Below are 15,487 nucleotides of genomic sequence, written 5' to 3'. Positions count from 1 at the left end.
TCCAATTGGTGCAGCTGCAATATATGTGCAACTGTAGTTTGTTTTTGTAAGTGAGCTTCCAGGCTCTGCCAATACTTAATTCAGTGACTTCTCACAGAATTAGCAACAAGCTATTATTCCACTTCTTTCTTTTTTTTTTTTTTTTTCCCTTCCCCCCCCCCCCAGTCATATAAAATACTGATAACATCCATCTCAAAATGCATTTGCACTAATTATCTTAGACCTTTCTCTTTTCCCAAAGGTGTGATGGATTTTTTTTAACCAAGACCAAAATGGGCAATGAAAATGTGTCTTAGAAAATAATGTCACTTTAGGAAATAAGGGCAAACATGTTGCAGAACAACCTATTTAGTCTTTGCCAGAACTACTAGCACAGGTTGTAACATTTTGTTTGCAGTTGAGTAATTTGAGGCCTGCTTGACTTTCTCTTCTTGCGTCTACATCTATTCGTAGGCTATGTGCTGGGTCAGTGACTTTCAGCAGTTACAAAAGCATAATATTTCTTACAGCTGTAAAAGATCATTTTAGTTTTGTGCTGAAATTTCAGAGCTGAAAATGGGAACTACAGAGAACAAATTCTACTGTTTAACAAAACCTTTTTGATTTGTTTGTACTTGCATTTTAAATATTGTACTGTATTGTAAACCATGTATCATTCAGTTGCTAAACACTGGATGGTTTGTTCCACTGTGTATTTTTTTTTGTTGTGGAAACAGCTTATTTAGTCATCTTGCAGTTTTGAGACGCAAAAGCTGAGCTTTCTGAGGGCCACTTGTAGTGGTAAATCATGGGGTTTCTAGAATGTAACTGTAAATTTCTGCTAATTTCTGATTTACTTTATAAAATTACTGAACTTAGGAGGAATTGAGATGTCTGAAATTTCACCACTTACAAGTTTGAGTTTGAAGAAGTATGTGTAGAGCTGAATTTTACTTGCCTTTTTTCCTTTTACCTCTGTTTATTAAAGCTTTCAGTAAATGTTTGATTGTGGGTTTTAATTTTTTTTTTAATGTATGTTGCACAGAAAAAAGCTATGAACCAGACATCACCAGTTTCTGCATCGAAGACACAGGATAATTTGCGACAGCCTCAACTAACAAGTCTTCTGAGCAACACACTATCAGGTCAACTAAGGTCTTTTTAAAATCATTTTCTTAATTTTCTCCATCAACAGAAATTGGTGGTTCTTTGATGTGTGAGACTTGCATTGATGGCTCATGCTGATAGGGTCCTAAAGGTTATCAAAATTTTATCTTCAGAAGAACGCTAAATTTTTCGGTACTGAATGTGTGCTTTTATATTTCCCAACCACGGCATTTAGTAGAGTGAAAAGTTGAATCTCCACTTTTTCCATTCTATAAAATGCAAAATTGTACCTTTTTTGTGGGTTTTTTTTTTTTTTTTTTTTTTACTTTTTGTCCAGCTTAGGAAAACAGAAATAAGCAATTTTCAAAATACAAGCATGCTAAAAATTCTATGAAAATTTTAGACCTTCTCTTCTGATAGTTGCTTCAGATACAGAGGAAAGAAGAATAGCGATTACAAGGTTATATGCAGGCTGTTATTGTTCAATTTGTTTTGGAATGTGTCACTTTCACTTAAAAGAGTTAATGCATTGTTCGTGGCAAAATACTGAGCTTTTCAAGCAGCACCATGCTACTAAAAGGACAAAATCAATATATTCGAAGCAAACAAAATGCAGTAACCTTCATGTTCTCTTTATTCAGAAAGGTTACTTATGTACAAGATCCCATAATCTATTTGTTGGGGTGTTTTTCCCATGTGTACAGTTATGTGCAGGCTGTCCAGGCAGTTCTCTACAATAGACACAGTATGGTTGTTTTTTTTTTTTTTTTTTAAATAAATTCTCATTTGCGTTGGTTGTAATGTAGCGTGGCTGATAAGATGCTGTTTGAATTCCTGAGCATAGCAATTGAAGGAAGTCTGCCTATTTAGAAAATCTAAAAAAACATGTTTATAATGCCTGTGTCTACATACTTTCAGGAGCTCTAGATTTTTTTTTAATTTATTTTCTTGAGGGGAGGGTTAGTATTGGAAATTGAAAATGTATGATTTTCAGTAAATTCTTGGGACGCTATACTTAATGGTACTTGAATTTCTTCTTATATTGCAGTACTGTAGTAGATGATGATCTATATCTGAGGATTTTTGTAGCTTGCAGCACAAAATATCAGTCCTGTTTCATTTTTGAGCCAGTTTCTCCACAGGGTAGTTGCACTAATGCTTTTAAGCATATGAGACATATAGGTACATGAAATTATTCTGTTCTTGCCTAGGATGACAGTTGTCTTAACATATTTTTTATAGGGCAGGACTGTGGAGGAAAAATCATACAGCAATCTCTAGGGACAGCACAGCCACAAGAAAAAGCAATAGGATCATCATCAGTTCAACAGAGTATACAGGTAGAGAATACTTTTATTTTTATGTTTTCCTTTCCCTTAAAGCTTTAGTGGTTTGGGATGTTTCACCTCCATATTGATAATCTAGGAGTCCTTGCAGGTTTTTTCAGAGTGTATGAAGTCACTCAAGCTTGTCAAGTCTACCTTGACATAATAAACATTGAGTCTTCTGCAAATTGATATTCTGAATGCTGCTTTGAGATTTAATATTCAGTAAGTGGTGTCTGACTGTACTGTTCCTTGAAGATAATTTCATATGACATAGCAATTCTTCATTGAGTTGGATGTGATAGACCTACTCTTACCATTACTTCTTACAAACTCAGCTATTCTCTAGCTGATTGGAGGGCATGGTTTGTGAGAAGTAGCAGAAAAATTCCATCTGGTCTTTGTTTTATTCTTTACTACATTGTCATCTTTTTTTGTTTTTTTGTTTTGTTTTGTTTTTTAAACCACCAGAAGTGTGCAACTATGTACAAAAATTTGACACTATGTCCAGGGTTTGGGGCTGGAAGGGGAGACCAGCTTTTTTGGAGGAGGAATACCAGAACTTCTGGAGGGAGGAAACAATTGTTAACATTCATGGACCAAGTAGCTGAGGGCGAGAAGCGAGGTTTTGGTATAGGCTTGAAAGTGTGAGCTTTTTTGTGGATGGAACTAAACTACAAAATCACGGAAGAAAACAAGGGAGGATCAGCTTTAGAATTTTTGTTCCTTGCTGTAAATGTATTTATCAATGTAGTGTGATGTGAATGTTTTTCTCTGCCTTACTGATGTACAAGCACAGCAGAAGATGCAGTAGTACTCAGTTATGAGTTAAGCCCGGTTTTGAAATTGTTGGCTAGATGTTCATTCTCCTGTTGGTGAATGCTTTTTATGCTCTGAAGCCAGAGGCTTTTTGGCCAGCAAGTACCATTATAATATGCCTGCTTTATGTTGCTCCTACTTTGCTAAGGATGATGCTCTGTACCACATGTTTTTTTGTTCATTCTAACCGTTTTGTAGTTCAAAAGAGCTTTAATGCAGTCTTTTTTAAAAACCATAAGTAACTTTTACTCTGTGACTGGTTTCATTAGTGTGACTAGCTGACTAAAAAAATCCCCAAAACTTCATATTAAACAAAGACTCTGATCCAGAATGGCTTCTTTGGGAGAATACTTGGATTGCAGTAATGCCTCTTAAACAGTAGGGACATGAATGTTTACCACCTCAGAGAACCTCACATCTTAAGACAGTGTTCATGTGAAAAACCTCGGCTTCATAAGTGTCTAAGGAAAGGAGATGATGATGTAGATCTACCTGATGTATGCATCTATAGCATTGACACTGAAACAGAATTCCTAGAACCACTTTCACCCCACACCCAGCCACCATGGCTTTTGAGAATTTAAGTATGCAACCTTAGCCTTCTTTCCTGACAGATACTCTTAATCCATCAAAATCAGGCATGTTGACATCAGCTGAGAAATGCAGAGACAGTTCTTGAGAGCGGATTTATTTGGAAAAGTTTTTAGTTGTGCGTTTTCTTCTATTTACCTGCTAAATTTGATAACCAACCTTTTTCCTAATGAAGCGTGTATATGCACTATAGTGGAATTTGCCTGCAAACATTTCAGACCTTTGGTCTGGGTAAGAGAAGTGACTTCCCGAAGTGCCCTGTGAAAACAGGAGATAGTTGAAAGTGTTTATACTTACGTGGTCACGCTTAGTATTGGTGATATACTTAATTTGCAGAAACAAATGCTGAAACTTAGACTTTGCAGGGGAGGGGATATATTGTAATTTGTCTTTTATTTTGAACTTAGGTGGATGGTCATTTAGTTGGACAGAAAAGGCCTGCTGCTAAACAGTTAACTAAAGGAGCTTTGTAAGTCATTCTTCTTTTGTAATTTTTCTGCAGATGTTTCCTCTAACCTTAATCTCTTTTTAGTTTTTTCAATTTATAAAGTTATGTTAAGAGTATATGTTTATATCTTTAATTTTTCTTGTAGTATTCTACAGCAGTTACAGAAGGATCAGGTGCATGCTGTGACACCAGATAAAAGTCAGTTCAGATCATTAAATGATGCAGTTCAGAGACTCCTTTCATACCACGTGTGCCAGGGATCACTGCCAACAGAAGAAGACTTAAGAAAAGGTACTTTTCTTTTTAAGAATTGGAAATAAGATTCTAATCAATGTATTGAGAGATTTTTTTTTAATGTAAGTTAGAGCAATAAGAAAGGGAATATTTTTAAGTTTGTGCAGGTTACTGAAGAACAGTGTTTGAAAGTATGTTCTTGTCCTTCCAGTGGACAGTGAGTTTGAAACTGTAGCTACACAGCTTCTGAAGAGGACACAGGCTATGCTGAACAAATACAGATGTTTGCTTATAGAAGATGCAATGGTAAGGTGTATAACCCATGTACATTTTATGTTTATGGGATGTGATTCAGTTTGTTAAAAAGAAAAATAAAAAAAAGGTATCTGCAGGAAGGTGAGAGTTGGGATTACACTTCATTTTGTTGAGGGTTTTAGAGATACATACATACATATATGTATATATGTATGTATCTCCAGTGTACTTGTTATACCACCAGCAATCTTAGCGGCCAGCCTGCATTTTTATCAGTGAAATGGGCTGAGTTTGTATTTCCCATTCTGCCTAAAGTACGGATGCTGTTACATTTGAGTTCCATAGGTGCTGAAGACACATGAACTTCTGCTCTCTGCTTATACTTGCTCTTGCACTGAACAGGCTGTGGGAGTCAGATGATTTCTGTATATTTCTGTGGGTGATAGAGCCTGAAAGAATGTTGAAAATTTCCATTCAGAGGCCTCCAGCCATATTATAATTGGACCCAAACCATATTACAATTTAGGAAATCATTACTTCTCCTTAGAAGCTAGGTAAAGCTTCACATTTTCATCAGAAGTGCTTCTGATTTAAGTGATTTCACAACCCCAGGCATGAGGTAAAAAGAAAACTGACAGAGCTACTTAAGAATAAATTTTACAGGGGTCAGGAATTGTCATTGTAGCTTTAAACATATTAGTTTTCAAGTCTGGAAAAGTTTTGAATTTAAGTATAATAGACATTTAAATCACTCTGCGTTATCAACAGGAATATGTAACGTAAGTGTTAAAATTAATATGGCTTTGGAATCTAGCAGTCCCATTAAAAAAGACACTAACCATCAAATATTTGCAAGTAACTGCAGGTACAGAGGGGGAATGGAGGTTAAAACCTATTCTCTTAGCATCTGGTATGTTGTATGATAAATCCTATTCAGCCATTTTTAAGAGCTTAGTTTACATAGTGTTCAGGTTCGGAACTAGTTGCCTGTGTTGTGACTTAGTAGCCAGTGAACTTTTTTCTGTGATGAATGTATCCATCTGGGTTGAAGGCATCATCCAGAAAATGCCAATTGGCACCAGCTACTTAGAAGGAGGAGAGAGAAGTGCAGGGAAGTAACAAGACAACAGGGTGGTCCCATTGGAAGTTTTTTATTGTTTTTCTCTCTAAAAGAGAAATATGCCATATGGTGTAAAAAAAATGTGGTGTGCAGTGGTAAACATACTCGGTCCTGAAAAGGTACAGTTCTTACAGTTGGAATAGTAAATCTTTGTTTGAAAATCTTTAACAAGTAAAATGTACCATAAAATGTGAATAATACTTTGTGGTGGAGTTATAGTAGTGGTTGGGGTCCCAGTCAAGGGCATTTAAGATGCTGTGGAATTGGGAACAATCTCTGCAAATACCTACTGAAAGTAATTTCTTTTTCTCTGAAGAGTAACTAAGCTGTAGATACTTTGATTTGGTACCAGCCTGTGCGTGACTACAGAGATGATTGGTTTTGTTACCTTTTCCTGCAGCGGATAAATCCCTCTGCAGAAATGGTTATGATCGATAGGATGTTTAACCAGGAAGAAAGGGCATCTCTGACCCGGGATAAGCGTCTTGCACTTGTGGATCCTGGTAGGTAATTGCTAACTTCTGAATCTTACAAAGGCAGCATAAGTGTGGTTTGTTTAAAAACAGTTGTGGCCACAGTGAGGCACTGATTGCTAGGGATTCCAGTAATCGAAATACTGAATAAGCAGTTGCAAGTTCAAATTCAACATTCTAGAGACACTGTAAGGTTGAAGGTAGTTATTTGGGAAAAGAGTATATTTGGCCTGTTTGGCAGAGAAATACTTCGGAGTTTCTTTTGACAATAGTCATGACTCCTGCATGGCCTCCCTCGGTTCTAGTAGGGAACAGTATGTGAGGTTGCTGGCAGTCAGAAGAACACTGCTGTGTAAAGCCTGAGTAGTCTTGTTCATCTTAATGAAGTGTTGTTTTTGGAGTGTCATGGTGACTTAAATGGCAGCATTTTTAACCAGACTGTCGTTGAATGTAGCAACTAGAAACACATTATTTGTGTAAGGTAACAGTTGCTATTTGTTAAAATGTTCTGCATATTCTGCATATTTTAAAAGATACTCTGAGGATTTATTGAAGAAAGTGTTAGTCTTCCAGATACCATATTTGCATATTTAGAATGCTGGGAAGTGCCTTGAATCTGGTTTTACAGTGCACATACGTGCGTAGTATGCTGATTAACTTGGTGATAATCTACACTGGATGCAGCAGAATACTTAAGTATGTGTACGTCTCTTAAAGACACAAATCTGTAGACTGTAGATGTTACTTGAATTTTAATACTCCGAAACTACATTGGAGTATGTGTTACTTTGATGTATAGGTAATTTAAGTATAATGTTGCAACTTAATTTTCAGATGGTTATCAGGCCGATTTTTGTTGTTCTGCCAAACAATTTGATAAAACAGCTGAAGAAGCACAGTCCAGCAAAAGTGACCATCAGTCTAGCAAAACATTACCTTCTCGAAATCAGACTACCAAAACCCAAGCCAGAGACCGACCAAAATCCAGCTCAGCAGAGTCCACAAATCACAGTAAACTTCCTCTAGTGCCTAACAACGTTCTGACACTGCAAGAAGGAGTAGCTTCTACTAAAAAATCAGAGAGCCTCACTAAAGCTTTAAAGTTTGAGAAAGCTAATTGTTCTTCTGAGAGCCAATGCGTGGCCCTTTCTGAAGAAAAGGTGGCTGGGAAAGATCTTGCCAAGTCCACTGAGAATTCTTCGAGTTCTGAAGACTTGTCAAAAACTGTGTCAAGAGGCAGTCATGGAACACACAATAAAACATCAAGGAACACAGTTCAGTCTTTCTCAAAGGTAACGTGTAATAATTCCCTCCAAGACAAAACTCTGAGGAGCTCTCCAAAGAATGAGGTTTTACATCCTGATAACAGGAAAGGCTCTGGTGAACCCCAGCAAGACTTACTGCTCAGTAAGAGTTTAGAAACTACATTTAAAAACATCTTGGAACTTAAAAAAGTGGGGAGACAGCCACAAAATGAGGCAACAAGTAGCAGCTCAGTTGAATTAGAATTTCCTAATTTTTCACCTATTGCTTCACAGGAAAACTTCCCGGAAAAATTTATTCCAGACCACAGTGAAGGTGTTGTAGAAACTGACTCTATTTTAGAAGCAGCTGTAAATAGTATCTTAGAGTGTTAATAGTTACAGTACCATGGACAAGTTATGTTTCTCTTAGCAGAAGCAAATGTGAATGACACCACAAGTACAGCCTGACATGCATTTAAGGTTAATCTTTCTAAACTAGATTCTGTTCTGTGTTTGAGAGCAATACTCATTGTGGTTACAGTGAGATATCCAAGTAAAGTTAATCCTTGTTAGAATGCAGTCTGTTAGGGCCTTACTATTTCAAGTATTATTATGATAGTGCTTTTGATAATTGTGCAGTACTGCAACGTAACAAGGTTGCACGTCATTAGGCCCTATGTAATACGGTAATATACTGACAATCACAGTCATTTGAAAGGATATATTTATTAAGAAGATGTTTTTAAAAAGTGATGAAAGCAACAATTCTCCCCTACCCTTCCACAAATCATCAAATTTTTGGTTTTTTTTTCTGGAAAACCCACTGTACCTCTATTCAGAAGTGATAATCTGCTTTGTTAATGAATCTGTGTTCTAGGATTCTTAAGTTGGAAGGATATCATCAGTGTGTTTACAAGGCTTCATAATTTAAACTTAAAGTGCTTTTCTATTGCTATCTGAGCAGAAACTAGTACTTGATGATATATTTGTAGTGGGTAACTTTAGTCTGTGGGATGATATTATATGATCTTAGTCACAGTGGCATGATATGAAGTAATAAATGCTTGACTAAGGGAGGTAGAATGGAAGCCAGTAAATGGCAAAGTGTACAGGATGAGGCCATGATAGAGCCATGAATTTATATATATAACACATATATATGTTAACTCTTGAGGAAAAGATTTTGCATTTTATAATTGGATGTAGTCAGCCTTGACTCTTTCTGAAGTGGTATAAATGTTGTTTTTTATTTGTTGTTTGGGTTTGTTTTTTTTTTTAGACCAAGTGTCAAAAGCACTTTTATTTGAAAACTGTTATGATATTTGTAGCTTATATTTTAAGAGGACATTAGCCTTACTCTTGATTAAATTTAAAGGCCAGTGTTTATTTTTGATTTTTTTGCTTTTTGCTGTCAGAGAATGTTAAATCATCCACTGTAGCAGTCATAATTATCAAGATATGTACAGACCAAAGTTGATCAGCAATCCCATTGTTTTAACATATCGAAAAGTATGTAATTATTAATTCATATTATAGAGCCAAGTGAAACCATTGCATGGTTTGCATTTGGCTTGCTGTCATGTTGTTAAGATAGAATCTTATTATTTTATTTATTTATTTTAAACTATGACATCTTTTTTTTTTGTTTTGTTTTGCTGCCCATGCTGCTTTTTCCTCGTTTACTTTGGTCATGAGTGCTTTTGTGCACGTAAGTGCACTGACATTTGTCATGTGCGTGTAGTACATATGTCTGCTCAGGAGGATATAGCTTTTGTGGTTTCTAAGGTATGCTCATGTTCTCCCCCAGATCTCCACAATTTCTTAGAAGAATTACCAGCCATTTTCAACTGGCTGATTACAATTTTCATGATGTAGAGGCTCATTGTGACAAGCTGTGGTTGTCAAGTCAGATTGCCAGGAAGGAAAACAAAAGGATTTGGTGTCACTTAATTTAGTCCATCTGAATAGTACAAAAGAAAGCAGAATTAGATGCTGTCCCAGTAGAAGATTACAGTGCAACTCGGTATTGAGCTACAGTCCACTGTCTGACCACTAAAGGAAACCAAATCTAGAAAGCAATGTGAGAAAGAAGAACTTACTTAAAATTCATTTCCCCTTCAACATGAACAGAAATACTGGTTATGTGTGTTACTAATTGCCATTTAAAAAGATGTGCCAATTTCAAAGTACATGTTTGTAAAAAACCAACATTCCCAAGTGTTGTATAAAATATTCAAGGTAATAATAAGTATTGCCAGTTTTAAATTTCTAGTTAGGTGTCCATAGAATAGACTCTCAGGCGGTTAGTTGTTTTCTTATTGGCAAAACTGACAACATAGTCTTCACCTATTGCCTTTTTAGATTTAATATTATGTTCATGGCTGTGTATCCCGATGCATACTTTATTTTACTGTTTTGGAAATTTAACCATTCTAAACTATCTAGGAAGGAAAACAGTGAGTTACACAGCTGTATGTTAACTAGTTAATTTTTTCTTTCATAGGGAAAAAAAGTAAAGTTGCACATTCATTGATCCACTTGCTTTTTGTACCACCTCAAAATGGGTATGGGGTTTCCAGCCTCTCTGCAGCAAATACATAATTGAAGTATCAGACTATGTGTCTTCTATTGGATCTCATTTTGGGATGGGGGACAATGGCATATAAAAAATGCCAAATTACAAAAAGTAATCATGGTTGATTTGGTCAGACACATTTCTCTGAAATACTTATGAGAGGAACCCATTGAACAATCCTAGCAAGATTAATCTTGGATTGTTAATGTTCTGTTGTTCACTCCTTTGAATTCAATTCTAAAGGAATTCTGGTACGTGGTGAAGCTGTAAATGAAAGAATTGTATTTTTGTGGTGCTTAAAAAAAAGTATGATATAGGCTCAAGTCCAGCAAAGTACTGTGAATGTGCATGACTTTAAACATGTTCTCATTATTTTGCTGGATCAGCATTGTGATTTCAATGTTATTTAATACTGCCTAATATTAAAACAAATTTTAAACTGGCAATTAAGAAAACTATGTTCATTTTGAAGATTTTAGTATAATTTATCTGTTAGATTAGGGAGGCCTTACAGACTGACTTCACTTAAAGAGGATGTGTCACTTATTGTCAGTGTGGTATGGACTTTATTTGCTTAAATACCTTCATTTGTAAAGTATGTCTCACTTGAAATTGCTTTGTATACATTTTGTAAAAATATTTATAAAATGTTTTGTAAAAAAAAAGTATAACAAATTGCAGTTTATTTTGTTATGTTGGATAAATACTGTTAAAAGACACAAGTCAGTAAATATATTGTTAATCCATGGATAGGAAATGTTTAGTTGGAGATTACAAATTGAAACAACCATTGCAATACAGCCAAAGATTTGGGAAAAAATGTCTATCTGTGATTGTCTTGATTTAACCAAGTTGAGTATTTACATTTCCAAGAGAATTGTTCTCAGTTTTAAGTAATACGGTTGCAAAATATTCTTACTCCTGTGCTTTTTATATGGCAGCTCTGTTATCAAATATTTAATAGGCCAACTTCCTGTACTCTTTATGAATCTTTCTGAATGTACGCTATTAGGATTTGGTTCCTGTGGCATTATAACTACGTACGGAAATGTTGATCTCCAGGTGACAAGAATGCCACCGGCCCTGCTCTGTTGCCATTAGAAATCTTGCGATGGTGAGGTCGCTGAGACGTGCTCTCCTTCAGCGTGTTTTCACAAGGCAGAGGCACCATCATCCTGATACCTTGGGGGGGTAGAAGAGAGGGGGTTTTTTAGTCAGCTGGCCACCTCATCTGTGCTACAAGTTTCAGAGTTGTGCCAGTTGTATTGGATTATAGATACCTGTGTGTGCAGTATTTCCCTTTCCTTCCTTTTGGCTGTGAGAAGGTATTACAATTGCTGGGATACGATGCTTCTTCCTACTTTCAGAGGAGTGATGAACCTTTTCTTACTGTGATTTCATTTTTCAGAAAGTATGCTGAGATTCTAATCTAGTAAAGCTCTCATGCTTGGAACTTCAACACTATTTTTGGAGGCTATGAAAACAAAAGGATTGGTGAAGTGCACTGCCTTTTAACTTGGAGTAGGGTCCGCAGTGCTGAAAGGTAGAAGTCTTTATGGTTAGTATTCATTATTTTGTCAATCAGACAAAATAAACATGCCTTTCGAATGCTTCCCACATGGATTCAGACAGTAAGAAAATGAATAAAATCAGTTATATATTATTCTAATTGCTGTTTGGGTTAGGATGGCTAAGCATCCTGGATTTTTTTTTCTTTTATAATATCCCTATAGAATTACCAGGCAGACTTTCTGGGTTGGGAAACATTTGATGTGCAGTTAACTGTGCAGCTGTCTCCACTTTAGAGTATCTTTTCATTACAAGAATATGGTTTATTTTTTAATTGTCTTTCAATAGCACTTGTATGGTGGGGTTTGTTACATTTATTCCAACACTGAGGGCAGAATTTCTGAGGATTTTTGGCATATGTGTTGATGCATAGCTTATTTAAGAAAGTCAGAACACCTTTCATTTTGAGAATCTGTACAAAGAAAAAAAAAATTGCCAGAATAAGCCTGGCACAAGGAAAAGTATGTCAGTGATTTTTAAACCTTAGAGAAATTTCTCTCCTCTTCAGAAATGTTTCCTTTATAAGCCTTTGAATTTTTGCTTTAGACCTGTACATGCTTTTTTTGTGGAGTTTGCACAACAATGTGTGTGTCAGACAACTTCAAGTAATGCAAGAAAGTGCCTTCATGACTTTTGGGGGTCAGCTGTCACTTCGGTTAAAGAAAGTCATTGCAGAAAATAAGTGGCTGGAATTGCAAAAGTGAGCTAAAATAGTTGACATTTATATGAGGCTAAAATCCTGTCTGGATTATTGTGATCAAAACTAACGTTCAGCAACTGAAACTAAATTCAGAAATTACAAATCGTGAATTTTAATTGGAGATACTCAAAACTGACAGCTTTTTGAAATGATCGGGTAGGACAGAAATGACAAGGAAAAAGGTGCTTGTTTTTTAAACTCTGCATGTAACTCCTGAAGCTGTAACCACAAACTATGCTGTTATTTTTGTGAGTGAATTCCATTGCTGACTAGTCAGACAGCTAATAGGTTTCCAGAGAGCTGCATACGGTGTGTATTTGTGTACAGAAGAACTCAGTTAAGGAAAATGGCCTGATTTGGCTTCAATTGTTATTATATTGAAAGTAAAGGGACTGACATTACAAATACAGGTATTTAGATGCTTTTCTTGCACTGCAGCATTCAGCCACTGGGTCAGCAGTGACAAAATATGTATACAAGTGTCTGTAGTGTTCTCTCAAGTACATGTAAGTGATGTAAACAGTAATATTTCTGTGCTAGTACTGCATTTTCTTAAAACTGAGTTCAATTTGAAGCTGATTTCGCCTCAGATTAGAACTTCTTCCGAAGTCTCATTCCAAAATGCAATAATACACAGAAACTATATACTTGTTTTTAAATTTCCTAAAAAATCTTTTTGGCTTTTTTTTTTTTTTTTTAGCCATGGTGTGCGTGGCGCATATCCATTTGAGTAAGCAGCAGCAGAGAGTAACACTGCTGGAAGGAAACCTGCTGTAGTTCATTTCACAGCTTGATGCTGCTAGGTATACCTGAGGCTAACAAATGGCAAACAAACTAAAAATGCATGTGTTTAATGTTACTGAAGTTGAACAATTAAATTTCACCTTGCTTTCAAGGTAAAATCCATCAGGGATTTGGAAGGTCCCTGTTAATGGGGGCAAATAAAGACTAGTCTGCTGTGTCTGTGGAAGGTTGGAGGTTGGATACCGAGTGGTCAGGAACAGGGACTCGGAAGCCTTTGTGTACGGAGAAGGAAATTCAGATGAAGCTGAAGGAGACGAGGCTCCAGGGTTTGGAAGACGTGAGCAGGAAGGTAGGTAGGCATGTGTGGGATGGATTTTGTGGGGACCTTTGTGATCTGAATGACTACAAATGGTTTTAAAAACACAGGATGTGTTATACAGACAGGAAGTTGCACAGGGTTGGATCCATTTCTGTATTAGATCATATAATCAACATATGTTTAAAAAGTTATTAAACATACTGTCATCTTTTTCCCCCCTTGCACCTCTGTGAAAATACCTGGATGGTACTGGGTGAAGAATGAATTTAATATAGTGAATATTGCACTCAGATGTAGATTTGTATGTCTTACTGTTGCAAGAATGGGCTCAAAACACAGTTTGCAAGCTGGTTGTGAAAGAACTTACCTAATGTGCAAGGTCTGGTTTTAAATTGAGGAAGAACATTACTAAAAATTCTGAGTAAACAAAATATTGTGGAGTTGGGGAAGTGTTTTCGTGATACTGGATGAGCATCGTATAACATACTCTTTTAGCAAAAGGTAAGGAAAATGTGGAATCTTATTTGCTACTGCGCTGTTGGGTGTTTTCCCCTGAGGTTAAATTTTCCCCATTGATAGAAGAGTAGATTTTGAGTCTTTAGTGAAAATGTATACAGTCTTATGACACCTGTAATAATTAGTATTCAGTTGATGAGGACACATTATATTACTCCTTTCTGTTAAGGAGGGCAATTTTGATTGTGACAGCCAGTCTGAGAGTTAAAACTTACTTCCCAAGGAGCTGAAGACCTGCTTTTTTTAAAAGTTGAATTACACAGCATCTGATTTGTTGAAGCCGAAAGAGAGGTGCCATCCCATTCTGATTCTTTTTTTGTTGTTTTATTCTTTGGTAATCAGATTTCACGCCCCTAAACAGATAAGCACTGTCAGACAGTTGTAGCCTTTGTCCTGTTTCTGCAGCAGTGTCCTGTCAGGGACTGTCCAGTTTATTTCATTGTGATCAAGCAGGATCCTACAAATAATGATAACTATTTAAATGTGCTCCCATTTTCCTTAAGTGAGATGTAGTAATTTTGGGGGAAACTTAGGTTTATGTCGTCAGTTTGTAAATTCTCTAGCTAACAGACCCCCTTTGCGATTTGCGTGCAGGTGTGAAGGTGTTTTCTTTCTTACCTGACCAGCTTGGTAGTAATGAATATTGAACTGGGCATCAGGGCAAGGTTATTGGTGACAGTGAAAACTGGAAATTGGATTTATTGGGGTTTTTTGGTTCTTTTATCTGCCATGCTCTTTCAGAAGGTGCTTTTAGCTAAAGGTCCAGGTGATGGTTTTATGACTACAACTCTTGATACCCAGGTCCAGGCATGGAAAGAACATGGGACTGAAGGTTGGTGTTCACCATGCCAAAAATGGTGAGACCAGGCTGAAGAAGCCTCAAAATGTTACAGGCGAATACAGATCTGTTTGTCTGTTCTGCAATCCAAGGGCAGTATCTGACTTTAAATCCAGTTTTGTTGTGTTTATGGAGAGGAAGAGGAGTAGTAGACATAAATTGTTAAAGGTCCGTTGTTTTTTATAACAGTCAAAAAATGAGGATTTTTGGTTGCTTCTTGCTTCCCCTCCTTTATTTAACAAGGCTGCAGGAGCTTTGGCATTGGTGAGTTGACTTAGTCTTCTGTAAAAGGTTTAAAAAAAGAAAAGGGAGGGTGGAAAGCTCTTGTGTGTGTGTCCGTGTCCATTCCAGTAACATCAGGTTCTGAGCAAATAAACAGTAGGTTTCAATTATCTGCTGCTAATTATCACCCAAATTTGATTTGCACGCTCTTCAAAGGGTCTCATATCTTTCCATTTAGTTATTTGTTTCAGTGTGATGAATCTTTAATTCAAACCAAACGTGGGTCAATTTCCAACTGGAAAAAAAAATGTGAGGAATGTGTTTATCCGCGGTCATATCAGTGTCGCTCTTTAGTTTTATATATGTGGTGGTTTGTGGCCTCGGTGGGGAGGTGAATTTGTGTCAGTCT

At 36.5% G+C, this 15,487-nt stretch overlaps 1 protein-coding gene across 5 annotated transcripts in view; it reads left to right on the top strand.

Annotated features, from left to right (window-relative positions):
• BICRAL (BICRA like chromatin remodeling complex associated protein) overlaps window positions 1-11,096 on the top strand; it is a 46,089-nt gene extending 34,993 nt beyond the window's left edge. For 4 of the 5 annotated variants that reach the window (XM_055815907.1, XM_013300238.3, XM_055815908.1 and 1 more), the window contains exons 6-12: window positions 1,025-1,124; window positions 2,329-2,426; window positions 4,229-4,290; window positions 4,415-4,560; window positions 4,715-4,809; window positions 6,279-6,381; window positions 7,186-11,095. In XM_055815907.1, coding sequence (XP_055671882.1) covers window positions 1,025-1,124; window positions 2,329-2,426; window positions 4,229-4,290; window positions 4,415-4,560; window positions 4,715-4,809; window positions 6,279-6,381; window positions 7,186-7,988 — 1,407 coding nt within the window. In that variant the 3' untranslated portion in view covers window positions 7,989-11,095. Of the gene's footprint in view, window positions 1-1,024; window positions 1,125-2,328; window positions 2,427-4,228; window positions 4,291-4,414; window positions 4,561-4,714; window positions 4,810-6,278; window positions 6,382-7,185 lie in introns of all 5 variants that reach the window. The other variant, XM_013300239.3, reaches the window with a different exon arrangement.
• Window positions 11,097-15,487: the final 4,391 nt, after the last annotated feature.

This window comes from Falco peregrinus, chromosome 11 (genome assembly GCF_023634155.1).
Source record: "Falco peregrinus isolate bFalPer1 chromosome 11, bFalPer1.pri, whole genome shotgun sequence".
NCBI classification, from domain to species: Eukaryota; Metazoa; Chordata; class Aves; order Falconiformes; family Falconidae; genus Falco; species Falco peregrinus.
This window is presented reverse-complemented; position numbering and strand designations above follow the sequence as displayed.